Source organism: Macaca fascicularis, chromosome 7, assembly GCF_037993035.2.
Source record: "Macaca fascicularis isolate 582-1 chromosome 7, T2T-MFA8v1.1".
Classification (NCBI taxonomy): Eukaryota; Metazoa; Chordata; class Mammalia; order Primates; family Cercopithecidae; genus Macaca; species Macaca fascicularis.
Window position 1 is genome coordinate 97,422,831 of NC_088381.1, and position 20,482 is coordinate 97,443,312.

General features: G+C 37.7%; 1 protein-coding gene across 6 annotated transcripts in view; it reads right to left on the reverse strand.

The window, feature by feature from the left end:
• PRKD1 (protein kinase D1) overlaps positions 1-20,482 on the reverse strand; it is a 366,404-nt gene that overhangs the window by 37,169 nt on the left and 308,753 nt on the right. For all 6 annotated transcript variants that reach the window (XM_065548683.1, XM_005561009.4, XM_005561008.4 and 3 more), the window contains 6 exons: positions 19,427-19,550; positions 17,875-17,952; positions 15,405-15,684; positions 13,712-13,764; positions 11,142-11,214; positions 8,826-8,932 (listed from right to left, as the gene is read on the reverse strand). In XM_065548683.1, coding sequence (XP_065404755.1) covers positions 8,826-8,932; positions 11,142-11,214; positions 13,712-13,764; positions 15,405-15,684; positions 17,875-17,952; positions 19,427-19,550 — 715 coding nt within the window. The remainder of the gene's footprint in view (positions 1-8,825; positions 8,933-11,141; positions 11,215-13,711; positions 13,765-15,404; positions 15,685-17,874; positions 17,953-19,426; positions 19,551-20,482) is intronic.

Below are 20,482 nucleotides of genomic sequence, written 5' to 3' on the forward strand. Positions count from 1 at the left end.
TACAGATCTGTCTAAGAATATCCTGTGGTCTGAAAATTTTCCATCCCGAAGTTTGCTTTCATGATGATTTTTCTCCAGTTTTCTAAAAGGAAGGCATGGATGTCATATATTCCAAATATTACTAGGGTGCTTTGCCATGGGGAGAAAAATACTTTCTTCCATGGGGAGAACAATAATGGGAAAATTTGAAATACTGTGTTGGTATGAAGTAAATGACCCTAATGAATTGGAAATCAATTCTTTTGCAACTTAGTTTCTAATTCAGGCTTTCAACAATAGTAAAGAAGGATTTAATGGATTTATAAACAGAGGGAGGATTAAAATGAACTTCTGAAGATAAATATAAATCACTGAGGTTTTTCTTTTTTTCACAACTCAGCTCCTATATTTTAAAAAAAGGAATAAAATTATTTCTGAACGCTGTCTCATTTGAGTAACAAGTAATGTTCACTCACCAATTTATGAACTAAATTTAAATCAATTTCATTAAATAATGCATTTCCAGTGATATTTTAATTTTTATGTTATACAAGCATAAAGATTTATAGAATATTTATCTTGCTGAATAATATCTATATAGTTATATAAGTAATAAGTGACAAGAGTTATGATAATAAATTAATCATGGAGAATATTTTAAACATTTAAAATGTTGCCGTCAAGAAATTTAAAAATACGCACATGTACTTTTGTTTTTGAGACACAGTCTCTCTTTGTCGCCCAGGCTGGAGTGCAGTGGCATGATCTTGACTCACTGCAATCTCCGCCTCCAAGGTTCTCCTGCCTCAGCCTCCTGAGTAGATGGGACTACAGGCATGTGGCAACATGCCCAGTTACTTTTTTTTTTTTGTATTTTTAGTAGAGACAGGGTTTGCCATGTTGCCCAGGCTGGTCTTGAGCTCCTGAGCTCAGGCAATCTGCCCGCCTCAGCCTCCCAAAGTGCTTGGATTACAGGCTGGAGCCACCGTACCCAGCCGATATACACAAAATTTTATTGCAAAGAATTATGAAAAGTAGGGCAAGAAAGGACTTTAAAGTATAAAAACTCATTAAATTGAAATATAATTCTGTGGAGAAAGTGGAATAGGTTCAAGGAAAACAAGGAATGTTGCAAAATGTACTGTTGTTAAAGAAAAGCCTGTTCACGTATTTTAAAAAATAGTTGATAAAGGGTATCAAACGTCTATAATATTTATATTATAATGGGTACATTTAAAGGAGTGATATGACAGCTTTATTGTGAAATACCAATATTTTCCATCCACTAGAAAATTAAAACAATTTTTGACAAAATAGTTCTAGATGCCAACTTAAAAATACACAAGGAGGTACAAAGTTTTCAGAATTCTTTTTGAGAGCACATGAAGAAAAATGTTTGAAGATCACTCTTATAAAATAATCCAAAGTTTTCCGCTCAGCTTTTCAAAACTGTTTATGTTGCTGAGGTGGTTGCTTGGCCCTAATGACCCTTTCCACCGTTTCTCTGCCTATGAAAACCGCATGAATCTTTCCAGGTTTTGCCAATGCCAGGCTTCTCTTCAAAGCTCTCCCTGAATCTGTGGTAATCCATGACTTCTTCCCCTGTGCTTCCACAGCGATTCTGACTTCTAACTACTTGTATCTGACTGCCCAGAGTATCAACATTTTAAAGGGTTTTATTAATGTTTATATGGCCCGAAGGCCCAGCAAATCACTTTGTATAAAGGAATGAAAGGCTTCACAGGTACTGTCGAATGACTTAATATTTTCATTAATTGAAGGAAGAGTTCTTGCCTTCTTGAGAAATTGGAAGAATGATAGAAAAATACACAAAGGGAGAGAATATCTTGTGGGGAAAAACATTAGGGTCACATGTTTGGCTTTAGGCTGATTGGGTTCGGGTGGGGGCAGCACAGCAAAGTGGAGATGTCCTAAGGATGGAAAGTGAGACTGAAGTGCCTGTGGAAGACTGGACTCAAGAGCTGTATTAAGGAATGGCCTAAGAGATGACAGATGACTCTCTCAAAATGGATGACCTCGCTCTGGGAATGAGCTTCGAATGTGCGTAAATCCTTTAGATGAATGGAGGGAGAAGTTTAGGAAGATAGAGGAGTTAGCAAGGAAGGAAAAGTTGGTTCTGGTAAGTACAGGGATGAAGTGAGAAGAGAGATTTAAAAAGGAAGGAATGAGCCTTAGAAATCAAGGGTATGGCAAAAAAAGAAAAAAAAAAGAAGCCATGCATTGTCGTGTATTTTCTTTAAGAAAGGTGTAGAAATCAATGACAAGAGGGGAATTTATAAACAAGAAATGAAAGAAGAGCAGAGTACAAATTTGAAGTGTGGCAGAGATTTGACCATAGCTATGAGAGGCAGCCTAGACAAATCAAGACCACACTTTGTTGTTATCGTTTATGGCTTTTTTCCAGGAGACAAGGTCTCACTCTGTTGCACAGGCTGGAGTGCAGTGGTGTGATCATAGCTCATGGCAGCCTTGAATTCCCAGGCTCAAGTGATCCTCCTGCCTCAGCCACCCAAGTAGCTAGGACTACAGGTGCATACTACCACACCGACTTAATTTTTTATTGAACAATACAGATTTATTGTCTTACAGTCTGGGGGTTAGAAAACAAACATGGGTCTTACTGGACTAAAATCAAAGGGTTGGCAGGGCTGTCTTGCTTTCTGGAGGTTCTAGAGGGGGATCTGTTTTCTTCCCTTGAATTTGAGTACCAAAAATGCTAATGTGAATATTTCACACCTTTTAAAAATATTTTATTTTAGGTTCATAGCGTTTGTTATATATGTGAATTGAGTGTTGTAGGGGTTTGGTATACAGATGGTTTCATTATCCAGGTAATAAGCATTAGTACTCAATAGGTAGTTTTTCAAACCTCACCCTCTTCCCATACTCCTCCCTCAAGTAGGACCTAGTATCTACTGTTCCCTTCTTTGTGTCCACATGTACTCAGTGTTTAGTTCCCACTTATACGTGAGAACATGCAGTGTTTTGTTTTCTGTTCCAGTGTTAGTTTGCCTAGGATAATAGCCTCCAGCTCTATCCATGTTGCTACAAAGACGTGATCTCCTTTTTTATGGCTGTATAGTATTCCATGGTATATGTGTACCACATGTTCTTTATCCAGTCTACCATTTTTTGCCATTTAGGTTGATTCTGTGTCTTTCCTATTGTGAGTTGTGAGTTACCTCTAGGCTGGTCTCTAACTTCTGGCCTCAACTGATCCTCCCACTTTGAGAGGGATTATAGGTGTAAGCCATTGTTCTGTTTTTAAATGAAGACAGACTTGGATGAGAAGAGAATATAAACCAGGAAAGTGGAGGTAATTTTATGAGATAAATACAGGAGAATAATTTATGAACCATAAAATTCATTTTTTCTACATTCTGTATTCTATATTCAGTACTTTTAAAATTCCAAAATGCTTTCATGTATTATCAATAGGAGCTCTAGTATTGTTCCTTGTATCAATAAATGAAAGTTACAATACAAGAAAAGGGGAAAAATATTAGTGAATCCATTAGAATTTTATGTACATGTATTTTTCTTAACCTTCATATGCACTGTGATATTCTAAAATTAGAAAATAAAAATTAGTTATGACTGAATAAGTCTGTTGATTTAAATTATAAAATACATAAAATATATCATACTAGTGTTATTTGCTTCAGATTTTAACCTTCTAACTGGCCTGGTGCGGTGTCTCATGCCTGTAATCCTAGCATTTGGGGAGGCTGAGGTGGGAGGATGGCTTAAGTTCAGGAGTTCAAGGCCAGCTTGGGTAACATTGTGAGGCTCTGTCTCTACCAAAAAAAAAAAAAAAAATTAGCCAAGCCTAGTGGGGCACACCTGTAGTTCCAGTTAATCAAGAGGCCGAGGTGGGAAGATTGCTTGAGCCTGTGTCAAGGCTGCAGTGAGCTGTGATCATGCCACTGCATTCCAGTGAGATGACAGAGCAAGACCCTTTCTCCCAAAAAACAAAAAAAGCTTTTAAATGCTCTAAGATATATTTGCATGTCCTTATGAAGGTCACTTTTCTGTGATATCCTTAATAATCATAAAACATCCTTTTATTTTTATCTTGAAATGAATAACAGAAAATTCAAAAACAATATACACGGGATGATGGAAATGTTATGAAATAAGCTTAATGTCTACAGTAATTTTTTTGTTTTGAGATGAGTCTCACTCTGTCATCCAGGCTGGGGTGTAGTGGTACAATCTCGCCTCACTGAAACCTCTGCCTCCTGGAGGGTTCAAGTTATTCTCCTACCTCAGCTTCCTGAGTAGCTGGGACTACAGGTGTGCACCACCACACCTGGCCATATTTTTGTATTTTTAGTAGAGATGGGGTTTCACCATGTTGGTCAGGCTGGTCTCAAACTCCTGACCTCAGGTGATCTGGCTGTCTCGGCCACACAGCGTGCTGGGATTACAGGCATGAGCCAGTGCACCTGGCCAATATCTACATTAATTAACACCCATTGAAACATAATAATAACAAAGTATTTACAGATAATGAAAATAGAGCTATTCCAAATGGTATGAGATATAAATGATATGCCATTAACACTTAGAGTTGCCTTAATTTCAATTATTCAAAAATATCTAATGAGTTTAGTTTTCTAATGATTAAATCAGATCTTGGAAGGCCTTCATCTAAGTTATACAGAGAAAATGAAATGGAAAAAAAAATGGAGAGCTCTACTTTTTCTCACATTCCCTATTTACACAACTTTGAAGTCTTCTACAAGCTCAGGTGCTTTTTCACAAGAACAGAAACAAATCAAAATTTGATCTGAGGACCTAGCAGAGCTGAATGAGGAGGATTTTGCCCCACTGGCATTTCAACCCACATGGTCGCCTCTGGAGAACAAGGAGGAGGAAGGGGGAGGGCAAAACTTCTTAGGCCCTACTAGGGCACCAGCTTCCATAAGCTAGAGGACCACAAAGTAGAAGACACCAAATGCTTCTGGATATTACCTATTTATATGCAGAGGATTAGAATTTTATTTCTCAAGATTAGTAAAAGAAAATCTTCCTCTCCATTCAACTGACTTCAATCATGGTACTTTTTTTTTTTTTTTTTTAACATATGAGAGTTAGTGAGTTGGAAGCCAACCCCCACTCCCATCCTCATTAATATTTTATCTCTTCAGGTGCAAAATGGTGAGCTCTAGTTTTAATAATAATATAAAATGACACGGTGAGGGTTTCTGCAGAGCAAACACATATAATCCTTTCTAACTAACTAACCAGCCTTTTGCTACCTAGTTGGATACTATGAATGTCACTTTATATGATAAGATGGTGTTTCTGTACAACTTTAATTAATTAATTCAACAAAAATTTATTTAGCAGCTGATGTATGCCAGGAACAATTTCTGGCAGTGGGGATACATTATTAAACAAATCAATGGTAATTGTCCCCCCCGAAGTGTGTATTCTAGTGGTAGGGTCAAGGTTGACAGTGGTGAGAGGAACTTGCAACAAATATAATAAATATAATTCTATAGCAGGTTAGAAAGTGATAACTGCTACAGAAAACAAAACATCGGCCGGGCGCGGTGGCTCAAGCCTGTAATCCCAGCACTTTGGGAGGCCGAGATGGGCGGATCACGAGGCCAGGAGATCGAGAGAGGATCCCGGCTAACATGGTGAAACCCCGTCTCTACTAAAAAATACAAAAAAACTAGCCGGGCGAGGTGGCGGGCGCCTGTAGTCCCAGCTACTCTGGAGGCTGAGGCAGGAGAACGACGTAAACCCGGGAGGCGGAGCTTGCAGTGAGCTGAGATCCGGCCACTGCACTCCAGCCTGGGTGACAGAGCAAGACTCCGTCTCAAAACAAAACAAAACAAAACAAAACAAAAAAACATCAGGGTAGGAGAAGTATGGAGAAGGGGGTTTGGACTGCAATTTTAAATAGGGTGTTAGAATAGTGCTCATGTATCTGTAGAGAGTGATATATGAGCAAGGACTCAAAACAGGTGAGCTTGAACTTCACTGTCTTGGGATACTGAATTACTATCTTTCCTGAGAGACTAATGTATCTGACAATGGTAAAAAGGAGTTCAAAAGGGTTTCTTTCTCTCTCTCTCTCTGTCTCTCTCTTTCTCTCTCTGTCTCTCTCTCTTCTCTTTCTTTCTTTCTTGGTTTATTTTCATTTGGGAGACATGATTAGTTTCCTATTCTTGATGGACATATTTTAAAATAATTGGCAGTTTTATAATAAAGCATGAACTACTGAACCTAGTATCTGTATATAATTAAACCAAGCCTAGACATGACCCATTGTACAGGTTATGAGATTGAAAATTCAATACATAAATTTGTTGCAAATATCCAACTCAGCATAACTAAGCATAGCTGAGTGATACAATTTAAAGACCCATGACAGCAAAGACCTGTGTGCCTTTGTCCGTGCTGTATCTCCTGGACCTAGAACAGTGCTTGGCTCATCATATGTACTCAATAAATACTAGTTTGATGAATAAGGCAAAGAATGGTTAGGGGCAGTGAGGTTAAGTATAAGTAACGGAAACTTTTGACATTTCAGGCTATCAGAGATGTTTGACCTTTTCGTGTGCTCTAGGAGCAGAACTGGACTTTCAACCTAACTAAACTCTTTAGAAAACCTTATTATGATGAAGATTTTCCAAATGTATATTTATTGCATCTGAGTTGTCTGCATCTAATATTTTAGAGCCGTGGTCCCCAACCTTTTTGGCAACAGGGATGGGCTTAGTGGAAGACAATTTTTCCAGGGGAGCACGGCGGCAGGAGTGGGGGAAGGTGGGCATTTAATTCTCATAATGAGTGCACAACCAGAATATCCCTTTCTTGCACACTTCACAATAGGGTTTGCACTCCTATGACAATCTAATGCTGCTGTTGATCTGACAGGAGGCGGAACTCAGACGGTAATGCTTTCTTGCCCACCACACACCTCCTGCTGTGTGGCCCAGTTCCTAACAGGCCACGTATAGTTACAGGTCCACGGCCCGGGGACTGGGGACCTCTGTTTTAGAAGAGGAATTGGGAGGTAGTTTATATTTCAGGTGTATTTTTCTCCTTCCTTCCTTCCTTCCATTTTTTTTTTTTTTCCAGGAGTCTTGCTCTGTTGCCCAGGCTGGAGTACAATGGCATAATCTTGGCTTACTGCAACCTCCACCTCCCAGGTTCAAGTGACTCTTCTACCTCAGGCTCCCAAGTAGCTGGGACTACAGGCACCTGCCACCACACCCGGCCAATTTTGTATTTTTAGTAGAGATGGGGTTTCACCATGTTGGCCAGGCTGGTCTCAAACTCCTGACCTCAGGTGATCTGCCCGCCTCGGCCTCCCAAAGTGCTAGGATTACATGTGTGAGCCACCGCGCCCGGCCGTATTTTATTTTTCTACCTCTGGAATCAGTTGCTGATACTGTGTTGACAGACTTGGGGAAAGCCAATTAAAAGGCCAAGACACAGAAAATTAGAACCCCAACATCTAGTTAGTTTTCTGCAATTGCAGTAAAATAGAGAAAGATGTAACCGTGTTAACCATGAAGCTCTCTTCTACTATCGTATAATGAAGAATAAATATCTCCTGTACACATGCTGACTCTGGATTCCTTCCCTGCAATAGTATCTTCCTTCAGGAGACCACAGTGAGGTGGACACTGGAAGTGCAAAGGCCAGGTTAGGAAAGATGTCATTTACTAGAGTTTCAGATGTCATCTGCACCTCAATGTTCCAGTTGTTTGTAACTGATTAACAGACACTAAGCCATGAATCCATTAATTAGTATGTTCACATCCATGGTTCTTTTCTTCCCCATGTAAGCATACAGCATTGTGAGTTCTCTGTGCTACATTAGTTGTCTAGAGCCACAAAAACATCATCTTTAGAAATTCCAAGTCCCAGAAAGGTCTATGTTATTTTTCTCTGTATAGCAGGCAATATTTGTGGCTGTCTCTGTGTACATGAGCTCCTTTGGGGCAGAAATCATATCTTTTTCAGCTTTTTATTATATGAAACTCAACAAATGGCAGTTAAGTGAAACTATAAATGAAGAAATGAAATGTTCTGTTTTGTGAAAAAAACTGTCCATTAAAACGGGGAATTAAAAATCATGACATGCTTGCATGAGAAGTAAAAAATTATGTCAGTTATATAAAAACAGGAACTTATCAATGATCTCAATTGAGTATCCTAGATAGCCATGATGACTACATTTAGCAAACAACTGCTCTATTTCCCTTTGGTCTGCAAAAAAATTTTAATGGTGACAAAAATCTTTATCGCATAATATATTTTATTATCAAATTCTGGTTTGAAAAAAGGGACTGTTATTAACGAGAGAAGTTAAGTGACATGCTCGATGTCAAATGAAAGGCTTACAGTGAGAGACAAAGAGGGCATTAATAACATCAAGATGATCTGCTTCTCAGACACATCTCACTCCCGTAACTGATATGCTGACAGTTACACACCCAATTCATATAATTATCACAGCACAAAGAAGACGTGTTTATGACAGCAAGGTCATTTGTAATATAAAATAAAATGGTCTCAGCATGTCCACTACGAGTAAATGCTGAAACATTACCCATTTAATGAATATTAATTATATACTGAAACCTAGAATTAAATACATAAAAAAGAACAACTGCTGCCTAGACTCAGGAAAGACACTATTCAGGCAAGTTCTGATACTTGATCTGCCGTTTCAATTATTTTAAAGTGTTCCCAAATATTTACGCCACAGGTTTTTAGAGAAATTTCTTCGCTTTGCAGAAGTAAAGGATGAGGGATTTTCATGCCCTTCCCCTGAATGAGAACCAAAGAAGTACCTGTAGGATTGCAACCTCGTTACGAAGCTGGCTTTCTTGTTTTGTTGGAAATCGTAATTTGTCAATGATTTTAATAGCTACATCTCTTCCTGTTTTACGATGTTTTCCTTTAAAATGAAAAAGGGGAGCATTAGTATGTTATTAAATAGGATCTATCTTAAAGAACACTAAAATTTGCAAGGACATTTAAAGAAATGATAAACATATTTCACTGAATAAATTAACATTTCTAAAGAGCACTGACTTACACATATATATAAAGATTTCATTATTCTAAATCAAATATATGCTTTAAAATTAGCCATAATTTAGAACACAAAAGAATTGGGGTATTAAAACCTATATGTATCAACAGCCTGGTATTTTTTACACAAAAATGTATGTCTTAGAAACAGAATATTGAGCTACTTAATACAGAAAATATTTGTTTTACCAGTAAATTAACTCCCCTTTAGAAAGTATAACTTTAAAGTCCTGATAAGATAATGTATGTTATAGGGGAAAGAATTAAAGTCTTGGTTCTGCCACTTATTAGCTGTGAGCAAATCCCTCACTCTTTCTGAATTCTAGGTTCCTCATCTACAATGAGGAGAAGATTGGATGAAAGAAGGCATATAAAGTATACAAAATACCCTGGTAACTATGCACACTCAAAAAATGTTAGTTATCATAATCATCATCATCACCACATAATAGGCCCTTTATGTGTATTACACCTCATTTAACTACTGCAACAAACTTTTCAGGAATTCTATGGGGCACCCCCAAGTTCTTAACTTCTACACTACTATATTGTGGTAGGTAGCAGTGTTAACTGAATCTGAAAATAAGAAATGAAAATGAATCAGAAAACAGAAATGGAAAATGGATCTAATTACTCAAACTTTTTGGTTACATACAAACGAACTTGAAATTCCAGTCTTCCAACACTTGTAAATCTAGTGTTCACTCACCCGATATCCCACTCTCACTATTCTTTCTCTTTCCAGACTGTTTTCCTTCACCATCAAATCAGCTTGTGTTCATGTTCTCTACTTCCTTAACATCATTTCTTACTCTATGATTGACTGCAGTCTCTATTTCAACTCAGCCATTTTCCTGCAAGTACTTTTTTCAAGGCCATAACTTCTTTTGTCTCTACTCCTCCATCACTGTAGTACTTGACCTCTCTTCGAAGACTCTTCTCATCTACTTTACCCCATTTGTGTCTAATCTTAAAGTTTCAGTCTTCCATGTGGCAGCCTCCTCCTATTCCTGGTCTTCAGTGTTGGACGTCCCAAATTTTGTGGCATCTGGTGGTCTCTCTACTCTCATTTGTCACCCTTGTCTCACCCCTATATGATGTGCAGTTATGTATATTAACCATGATCTATCTACCATAATTTTTTTGGCATGCAACTATTATACTGTAGAGCAATAATTGAACAAATCGGTCCCCTCTATTATACAGTTATGCATTAACAAATGGTACAATGGTCAGTGGCTCATGATAGGTTTCTCATCAAAGAAACCACTGGAGCATTTTATAAGACTCAACATTACATTGTAAAATAGAGTAGAACTTAATTACCTTTTAAATTAAAAAGTACAATATTATATGGTGATAAATAAAATTGAATGGAACATTGTGATTATATCAGAACACTCAACCTCACCACAAGAAATAATTTCTTACTGATAATATTAAGGAACTGAAAGTTATGAGGTCATTTTACAGGGCAAATAAAGAATTAATATTAAATATTTTTTAAAGACTTGAAAAATATTCTTTAACTGGCTGGAATCTAAAATAGCAGAAGTTAGAATAATAAACTTACCAAAGAGCTTGACAATAAGAAAATAGGTAAAGACTTGATATTTCACCTCAAAAATTAAAAAAAATTCAATCCTTCAGGAAACAAATATATTGTTAAAGACACTGGAAGGCTAAATTTTGTTTTGTCTACTAACACGAATGGACTTCTGATCAAGTATGCCAAAAGAAAATGGAATTAATTTGTTTACAAATCATAACTTCCTTGTTTTCTCAATATTTTGTCTGATATTCCAAACTTCTTCAGTACTGTGTGTAGAGTTTGTCTATATTAAGAAAAAAGGTTTTTCGGGAGTATGAAACTTTCTCTTTCGAAACAGAAATATACCAATTTTCCAAGTAGGAACTATCTCAAAAAATTTTTTTAAAGACAGAACACAGAAAGATACACAGAAATATATATACATAGGTCTTCCCTTTTATGTTTTTCCTGGAAATATGCTTTTAAAAATATAACTAGCGAAAACTTTAAGTTCATAAAAATGCTCAGTGAGATAACCTACCTCCATAAACAATTCCAAACTGTCCAGAACCCAGTACTTCATCAGGAAAAATCTGATATACTGTGCTGATGTCCTAGAGGTACAAGTCCAATGAAAAAAAAAACATGAAGCAGAACAAAACATGAGTCCTAAAAATTAATACAATTCTATTAAATATATTATAAACATTAAATATTTTTAAAATAAATCAGAAATGCTAGAAATCTGAGATGACTGTAATATTCAAAGCACATTCTTTTTTTGTTTTTTTTTGTTTTTTTGAGATGGAGTCTCCCTCTGTTGCTCAGGCTGGAGTGCAGTGGTGCAATCTCAGCTCACTGCAACCTCCACCTCCTCGGTTCAAGAGATTCTCCTGCCTCAGCCTCCTGAGTAGCTGGGATTACAGGCACGCACCACCACGCCCAGCTAATTTTTGTATTTTTAGTAGAGACAGGGTTTCACCACGTTGGTCAGGCTAGTTTGGAGCTCCTTACCTCGTGATCTGCCTGCCTTGGCCTCCCAAAATGCTAGGATTACAGGTGTGAGCCACCATGTGTGGCCTCAAAGCACACTCTTTAATTAATGTAATAACATAATGTTATGAAAACTATTCTGATCTTAAGAGGAAGAGGTTTTCTAATGTGCTAGCACATATGTTTCATTAGAAAGAAAGATGACTAAAAACCATACAATGTGATTTACTATAAGTATTAAAAAAGATATTTGCCTGTTGAGATGGCTATTTGGAAATGTCATTAAATAATCACGGTTCCCAATCACATGTCTGTGTGAATCCTGATTCCAACCACTTCTCCCCGTATGACTAGAATGAAAAGGTTGCTCCCTTATTAGTCACCCACATGCAGATGAACCTAAAGTGACGGAAGAGGAGGCTGAATCACTGTGAGTGAGCTGGAGAGGCTGCAGAAGGATGGCAACCCATATGAAATTCTCATCTGTGAAGTAGCTAAACTCGTCCAATTTCATCACTTCGGGAGCTAACAAGTTCCAAAAGTCTAATGCTTTCTCTTTGAAATAATAACTGTTAAATAAAGCATCTTTTAAATCTATGTTTTATTGTCTGTGATTTCATGCTGACGAAATCACAAGGTAATACTTTTTTCCTTTATATATTCCTATTACATCCTATCAGATTTTCCACCTATCTTCTACCCTTATACTTGACTTTATTTTTTAAAGTCCTTCTGCACATTCTGCACATGTACCCTAGAAGTTAAAGTATAATAAAAAAAGAAGTCCTTTAATATCAAATCCTACCCTCTCCATATCCTACAAATCCTTATCTTTTTCCTTTGTTCTTCCCCCTAGAAAATAACTACAAGTTGTCTCCATCCTGTGATTCTTCAAAGTATCCACAGGATGAGTTCAAGGCTGTCTAGGGACAAGACAAGTAATATTAATACTATTCTATTATTCTGATTTCAAGCTACTTCATCTGTTAAGAGAAGTGTTCTTTAGGCTTTCTGATAACTCAATGGCCGATCCAAAATTTTCAGTAGACAACAGTGGCTGAAGAGAGTGGAACAACTCCACAGCTATCAGGAATTTCCCAAGAGGCTTATAGAATAACTTGTATTTCCTAAAATGTCCCTGGCTAAGCAAAGGCAATAGGAGTCTGCAGAAAAGAAATTTTTTTAGGAATCTATCTCATGATTGACAGCACAAGAATTTATCTAACCTTCACTATAAAGTTTACCTAGTCCTCTCTAATTCGTATTTGGCTGTTTACTTTATGTCACTTTAATGTAGGCTTCAAAGATAAAGTAAGGATGAATAGAGTTTCATGAAGTTAATTTTTTAAACAAATTTTTGTAAACTATAAGCTGTAAACTGCATTCTTTTGGCCATAGGTACAGCAGGTAAAATAGAGAAAAGGGTCTGGGTCACAGGAGGAGGTAGAAGGCCTTATTACTTTTTGGCTACTTGCCTTAGGGATAAAATATAACAAATAAAGCAAACATTTGACAGACTGTAAAATATTTCATAATATGGCTGATCTACATTTTTCAAAAACTAAGCTGCAAGGATGGAGTTACGTGGCACAGGTGACTAGGGTGCTAAAATGAGAACCCATAAGATTCGATTTATGCAACTTTCTTAAAGTCTCCTTGATGTGTATAAGTGACTATAAGAACATTTGCAACTCCTTGTCATAATACAGCACTTCTAGGTAGCAACTAAGGAATGAGAACAATGGCATTTTTAAGCTACTTATGCAAAGCAAGAAATTTATCTTATTCTGCTGTTGTATTTATTTTACTGTGTAATATCAACCATTAAAATTCCAGTACCAAGAAGGGCAAATATGTGAGAAATCAGGCATCACATTATAATTGCCTAGCTGAGATAAACAGATATTTGACTCTATATTACAGAATTGATTATAAAAAAATTACTAAACAAATCTATATCATTTAATGTTTCTAAAATATCACAGAAAAATATCCAAATTCTATTTTGCTTTTCAAAATTTACTAAAAAATTAAAATGAATTTTAAAACCTATTTTATGATGCTTTTATTTTCCAGTAATCACATTACCAAGTTTTATATTAGTAGGTACATACTTACCACATTTTCTTGAATCTGGCAATTTGATACCGAAATACTCACAGAGATATCTCCTGGAAATGCATGTAAAACAATATGCACACAAAAAGTCAGTAAGAGATGTGATAGCAACACAAGTAAATACATGCTTACAAATCATCCTGCAAAAGTGGTTTTAAATAAATCACAGCAATTAGGGTTTTCTAAGAAAATGTCATTAGAATATTTATTTCTTTTCAAAATTACATATTCACCATACTTGGTTTTGAAAAATAACATTCTGTGAATTTAGGGTTTGGTGCCAGAAGGACTTGGATTCAAATACTGGCTTTGCTACTTCACAGCTTTGGTACAAACTTGGACAACTTAATCTCGCTCGAGAGACACTGATTTCCTTAGTTGTAAAACAGGCCAATCGTTAAAGTCTACCTGTTGGAATTGGATTAGGCATTAAAATAGAGATCTCATGTAAAGTGCTTAGCACCAAAATAGGCGTATATATTCTATTAATATGTATTTTGATTGTAGAGATAAACTAAAAAATTATGACACATCAACAGATAACACTATAATGTAAAAAACCAGAGGTTAATTCATAGGTTTCATTATAAGTAACTATTACGAAATTTAAAAATAAATGACTTTTTTATTCAAATATTTCTCTAAAATTTCTTTAAAATTTATCCTCAATACTGGATCTAGGTTGCATTTTAGCAAATGTATGTCATTCAATTAATGAACAGAGATTTCTTCCTGGGATAAAATGATCAAGAATTACCAATTACCATGTACTCTGTACATCAAATTACCATATCCTGCACAGAATACTAGGTGAGGTGTCTTTAGGGAAACTTATTAATTCAGATTTGCAAATAACAAGACTTGCACTCCATGTCAAGCTAAAGTTGACTAGATTTCTTTCTCCTCTTTCTTCTTTCGTTCGTTCGTTCGTTCCTTCCTTCCTTCCTTTCTTTCCTTTCTTCTTCTTCTTCTTCCTCCTCCTCTTCTTCTTTTCTTCTTCTTCCTCTTCTTCCTCATCCTCTCCATCTCCTTCTATCTTCTTCTTCTTCTCTCACATTCCATGTCAAGCTGAAGCTGGCTAGATTTCTCCTCCTCCTCCCCCTCCCCCTCCTTCCTCTCCTCCTTTTTGCCCAGGCAGGAATGCAATGGCTTGATCTTGGCTCCCTGTAACCTGTGCTTCCTGAGCTCAAGCAGTTCTCCTGCCTCAGGCTCCAGAGTAGCTGGGACCGCAGGCGCATGCCACCATGTCTGGCTAATTTTTGTATTTTTTTGTAGAGACAGGGTTTCTTCATGTTGCCCAGGCTGGACTAGAACTCCTGGGCTCAAGTCCTCCACCTACCTTGGCCTCCCAAAGTGCTGGGGTTAGAGGTGTGAGCCACTGAGCCTGGCCAGATTGCTTCTTCTTTTACAACCAATAGCTCTAGAGGTCTGTAATTGCCTAATACATAGTGTTTATCTGAATTTGTTAAATTTTAATATAAAATACCTACAATAAAATAGGATAATTTAACAAACTAAACATCTTAGTATGTGCAGCAGCTTTTATTTAGAGACCGTACATTCTCCAATAAACTAAATCATCCCCAAGGAGTCTTTGTTCATTCTGTTCTTAGGAAGGACAGGGCACATGTTTACTAAGCAATGGGTAGGCACATGATGAGCTTTGGGCTGATTAGAAAACTGGCAGACTCACTGTGCAAGTTGGTTCCTGTACCCACGGACGAGCCCTTAGGAATGACGGGCATGAGGGCATGCTGGATGGCTATCTCCCACATCCTGGCCACATCTGCACCCACGCCACTGGTGAGGACACTGTTATTTGGTGGTGGGCTGGAAGGATTGAGCACATTTTCTCCCACATAATACACTACATTTGCCGTAGTGATTTCAAAACAATGAGGATTGGCCCCATTAGGAATTAAAGCTGAAGTTTTTGCTGGTTCCAGAGATAAAATTTCAGATAAAGGAATTTCCTGTGAAAGAAAAAAAGTGCTAAAGGTAGTTTACCAAAAGTATGTAAACTTTCAAAGAAAGTTCATGCCAAGAACATGTGAAAAATGACATCACAAATAACCACCATTTATATAAAATATTTTTAAACTATAAAACACAGAATATTGCTAAGCCAAATTTAAAAAAATAGCTTTACTATGGGAAACCTTATTTCCTTTTTCTAGAAAATGTGACTTTTTATGCTATGTTCATGTGGCAAGAGTAACTATGGTTAGGAATAATGAGTTTGAATCTTCACCACAATCTAAGACTTAGAAAATAAATGATAATTTTTATAACAGTGAGGTAGAATCACAACACTTTTGAAATGCATTTAGGTAGACATGGCTATTTTTAAATTTTAACCTATTCTTTAAGGCACTCAATACATGTTAATGTAATAACATAGCCAAATGAATAGTTTAAGTGAGGACAACTAGACACTGGTTTTAAAACGGTCTTTTTTTTTTTTTCTGAGACAGAATCTTGCTCTGTCACCTGAGCTGGAGTCAGTGGCGTGATCTCAGCTCCTTGCAACCTCCACCTCCCGGGTTCAAGTAGTTCTTCTGCCTCAGCCTCCCCAGTAGCTGGAATTTCAGGCGCCTGCCACTACACCTGGCTAATTTTTATATTTTTAGTAGAGATAGGGTTTCAACATGTTGGCTAGGCTGGTCTTGAACTCCTGACCTCATGCTACCCGCCTCGGTCTCCCAATGTCCTGGGATTACAGGAGTGAGCCACTGTGCCCAGCCATTTATTTATTTATTTATTTATTTATTCATTTATATTTATTTTTGAGATGGAGTCTTATTCTGTTGCTCAGGCTGGAGTGCAGTGGTGCAATCCTGGCTCACTGCAAACTCCGCCTCCTGGATTCAGGTGATTCTCTTGCCTCAGCCTCCTGGGTAGCTGAGATTACAGGTGCATCCCATCACGCCTGACTAATTTGTGTATTTCTGTAAAGATGAGGTTTCATCATGTTTGCCAGGCTGGTCTAGAACTCCTGACCTCAAGTGATCCACCTGCCTCGGCCTCCCAAAGTGCTGCGATTACAGGCATGAGCCACTGCGCCTGGCCAATAGTCATCATTTTTAAGGCAATTCATATTAAAAAAAATTAATCACTACTGTGTCTTCCAGGAAGTATGCAGGGACTAAAAATAATAAGTTCTAAAACAAACTTTTAATTTTAAAATTAGTGAGGTTTCCATTTTCTGTGACATCTGTGTAAAATGGCTATGGAGAATCAAATCAACCACTCCACAGTCTGCATTCATTTTGAAGGACCACGTATCTACCCTTTTCTCTCTTTTTTTTTTTTTTTTTTTTTTTTTTTTGAGACAGAGTCTGGCTCTGTTGCCTAGGCTGGAGTGTAGTGGCGTGATCTCAACCCACTGCAAGCTCCGCCTCCCGGGTTCACGCCATTCTCCTGCTTCAGCCTCCGGAGTAGCTGGGACTACAGGCGCCCACCACCACGCCCGACTAATTTTTTGTATTTTTTAGTAGAGACGGGGTTTCACCGTGTTAGCCAGGATGGTCTCGATCTCCCGACCTTGTGATCCGCCCGCCTCAGCCTCCCAAAATGCTGGGATTACAGGTGTGAGCCACTGCGCCCGGCATACCCTTTTCTCTATGAAGATTTTTTTTTTTGGAGTTGTGTTTTTCTGGGTGATATAATATGCCATATCTGTATTACTTAATGTAGAGGGACAGAATAAAAATTGCTGCCATTTTTTTCTCTAGAGGAAAGTGCTCTTTGTGAATACTGACAAGCATGGAGAAATCATACAATGTTTCTTCCCTCCTGGCAGTGTGCTAGATGCAGTGGATATCAGGAGTTTACTTTGAGCTTATCTGCTGTGACCATTAATTTTCTAGTTAAATCACACATCTTTGCTAAAATATTCATTAATCTTTGCCTCCCTCCCTCTCCCATCATTCCATGGTACCAGAAGCACTCCTTGGGGAAATGTAAAATTCACAGATGAATCAAGGGGTCCCAACCTGAATCCCAAGAAATTTGTAGACTGTAGAAAAGAAAAAAAAAATAGCTCCTGGAGGAAGCACAAAAATAGTCACGTTTGTTGGATGTATTTCCTATTTCTTACACTCTACATTCCCAAGAAAAAGCAGTAAGAGGTATGAAACTCCAAAGAAAGAGCCCCCTCTTACCTTGTAGTACCTGCTTCCTGTGTCATTTTGAAAGAGGGTAATACATTTGCTATCCAATCTCCAATAGTGCCGTTTCCGCTGAAACACAAGTTAGATCCAAGATCCTTTTTAAAAAACTTCAAAAATATCCACCATTGATAAAACAAATAGATTTCCCCAATGGGGACATAAGATTTGAGAGTGGAAAGTGCATGGGCTTTGGAAAAGGCAGACTCATGCTCAATTTCAGGCTCTGGAGGCTATTTAGCCACATGTCTGATAAGTATCTGGATTTATGTTACAGGGTTGTGAGTAATAAAGAAGATGAAGTATTAGCACCCAATAAGAGCCTGGCATTTAGAAAGTGCATAGTAAACAGAAAACATCATTTTTAAGCTTATTTCACTGCATGAAGGGCTAAAGGCAGATGTATAGTTTATAATAAAATAAGGTTTACTAGGAGATGCAATGTTTATTATTATTATTTTAGGACATAAGAAATGCCATGCTGATGGAACCAGGTATTCTCACTTCCATTGGCAATGGGCAAATTCTGAATGTTAGAGTAGAAGTAAAGAATATTTTGCTGGACAGTAAGTTTGGCTCCATGACATCAACTTAAAGTCAGGGGAATGCATCAAACAACCAACTCTACCTTCTCTCCAGCTCACTAGAAATCTAACCACTATGATTTGGTGATCAGGTCCTTCTTCACTGTAGGTATATTTTTCAGGATTTTAGGTTGTGTGTGTATTTTTATCTTATAAAAGACCCCAAAGCTCTATTCTGCTCTTCTTCTCCACAACCAATTTCAGGCCAGTCAAATATATTAAATATATTACACCATGTCTAAAAAGAACTAGGCGGTATTCAATTGAGCCCTATAATATCAGGTAAGTCTTCTCTCTCTAACAGAGATGGTCGAAATTATAGATAGATCAATTAGATTATAGGTGTCTGCTTATCTGTAGTGATCCTTTAGGTAAGAGATGAGAAAAGCAATACAGTAAAATAAATCAGCCAATTGTCAATTTAACTTTGAAACGTGAATCAAGTTGTTCTCTCTTATGTACACACACAACTTCATTCATCAACTATTAAGAAAATCTGGAGACATGAACACTCAGGATACAGGCTTCCAATGTTCCTGAATGGGTCGGTTCTTCAGGGAAAACTCAGTTAAGGACTTAGGAAGTATAAGATAGTTATCACTGTATTATTCTCTGCCTAGAATGCAGTATTTCTTATAAAATTCTAAATTGCAGTGGAACGTTCTGAAAGCACATACTGTGGCTTCCACAAGTACTATAAAATGGCAGGTAGACATCTCAGGTAATCAAGGTCAATGAATTTGTTTGCCTGAAATTGCTTTCCACATTTTTTCCTAACTCCATTGCTTGCTCAACTACATCTGACACCCTGAGACTGTAATGCACCTTACCTAATCCTGTGTCATGCCTGTGCTGAGGTTTACTCTGAGTAATGAAGGCATCTCACAGCCCTCACAGGACATTAGCAACTCCTCTAATTAAAGCTAGCAAGGCAAGAGAACATTGTTCCCTGTGGATCTTACCAGCGTGTCCTTGCTGGTGTAGTGGACCATCCATCCTTCTTTCATGACTGTGCTGCTTTTCCTCTTCGTGTGTTTGACAGACTGCACTACTCTCATGAGTGGGATATTGTTGCTTGTTGATGGACTTGAGAAGTCAAAATATTGTAGGAGAAAAATGTTTTCAGGTACATTTTATGTATTTTCATGCATAAAACCTTATGTTAGCTAATCCAAGTGAAACTTTACAAAAATTCACATCTCAATTTTAGTAAAACGTATTGTCAGGCACCATGGTTCTGAAAGTGGGTTACTCTGAAGAGTGATAGGCACTTCATTTGTACACCTTAAAAAATCCCGGCCGGGCGCAGTGGCTCACATCTGTAATCCCAGCACTTTGGGAGGCCGAGACGGGTGGATCACTAGGTCAGGAGTTCAAGACCAGCCTGGCCAAGATGGAGAAACCCCGTCTCTACTAAAAGTACAAAAATATCAGCCAGGCATGGTGGCGGGCGCCTGTAATCCCAGCTACTCCAGAGGCTGAGGCAGAGAATTGCTTGAACTTGGGAGGTGGAGGTTGCAGTGAGCCGAGATTGCACCACTGCACTCCAGCCTGGGTGACAGAGCAAGACACCGTCTAAAAAAAAAAAACCCAAGGCTGGGTAATAAGCACCTCATCTTTTGGGTTGAACTATATGGTGTTCAGTTTTCAGGTCAACCTGAGGAAGAATACTTCTTAGTCTACTGAGGCCACACTATTCAGACTCACACATGAAAGCTTATTTGCTTATTTATTTCCTATTATAGGTACATTATCAATCATTTAGAGATTACATTATTCAACATGAATTTTTAGTTTCTCGCATAATGTCATAATAATTGGAATCTGCTAGTCTCTGTTTCTTCCTCTCTTCATCCCTCCCTCCTGGTCCCCCTCCCCACAACATGAATATATATGTTATTTCACCCACTTCCCCCACCCCCCACCATGCAAACTCTTTGGCACTAAAGAAGTGTATGTCTTCAAAAGACAGGTCATAAGACAATTATTTCCCACTATTTTAAAAATGTTCATTATGC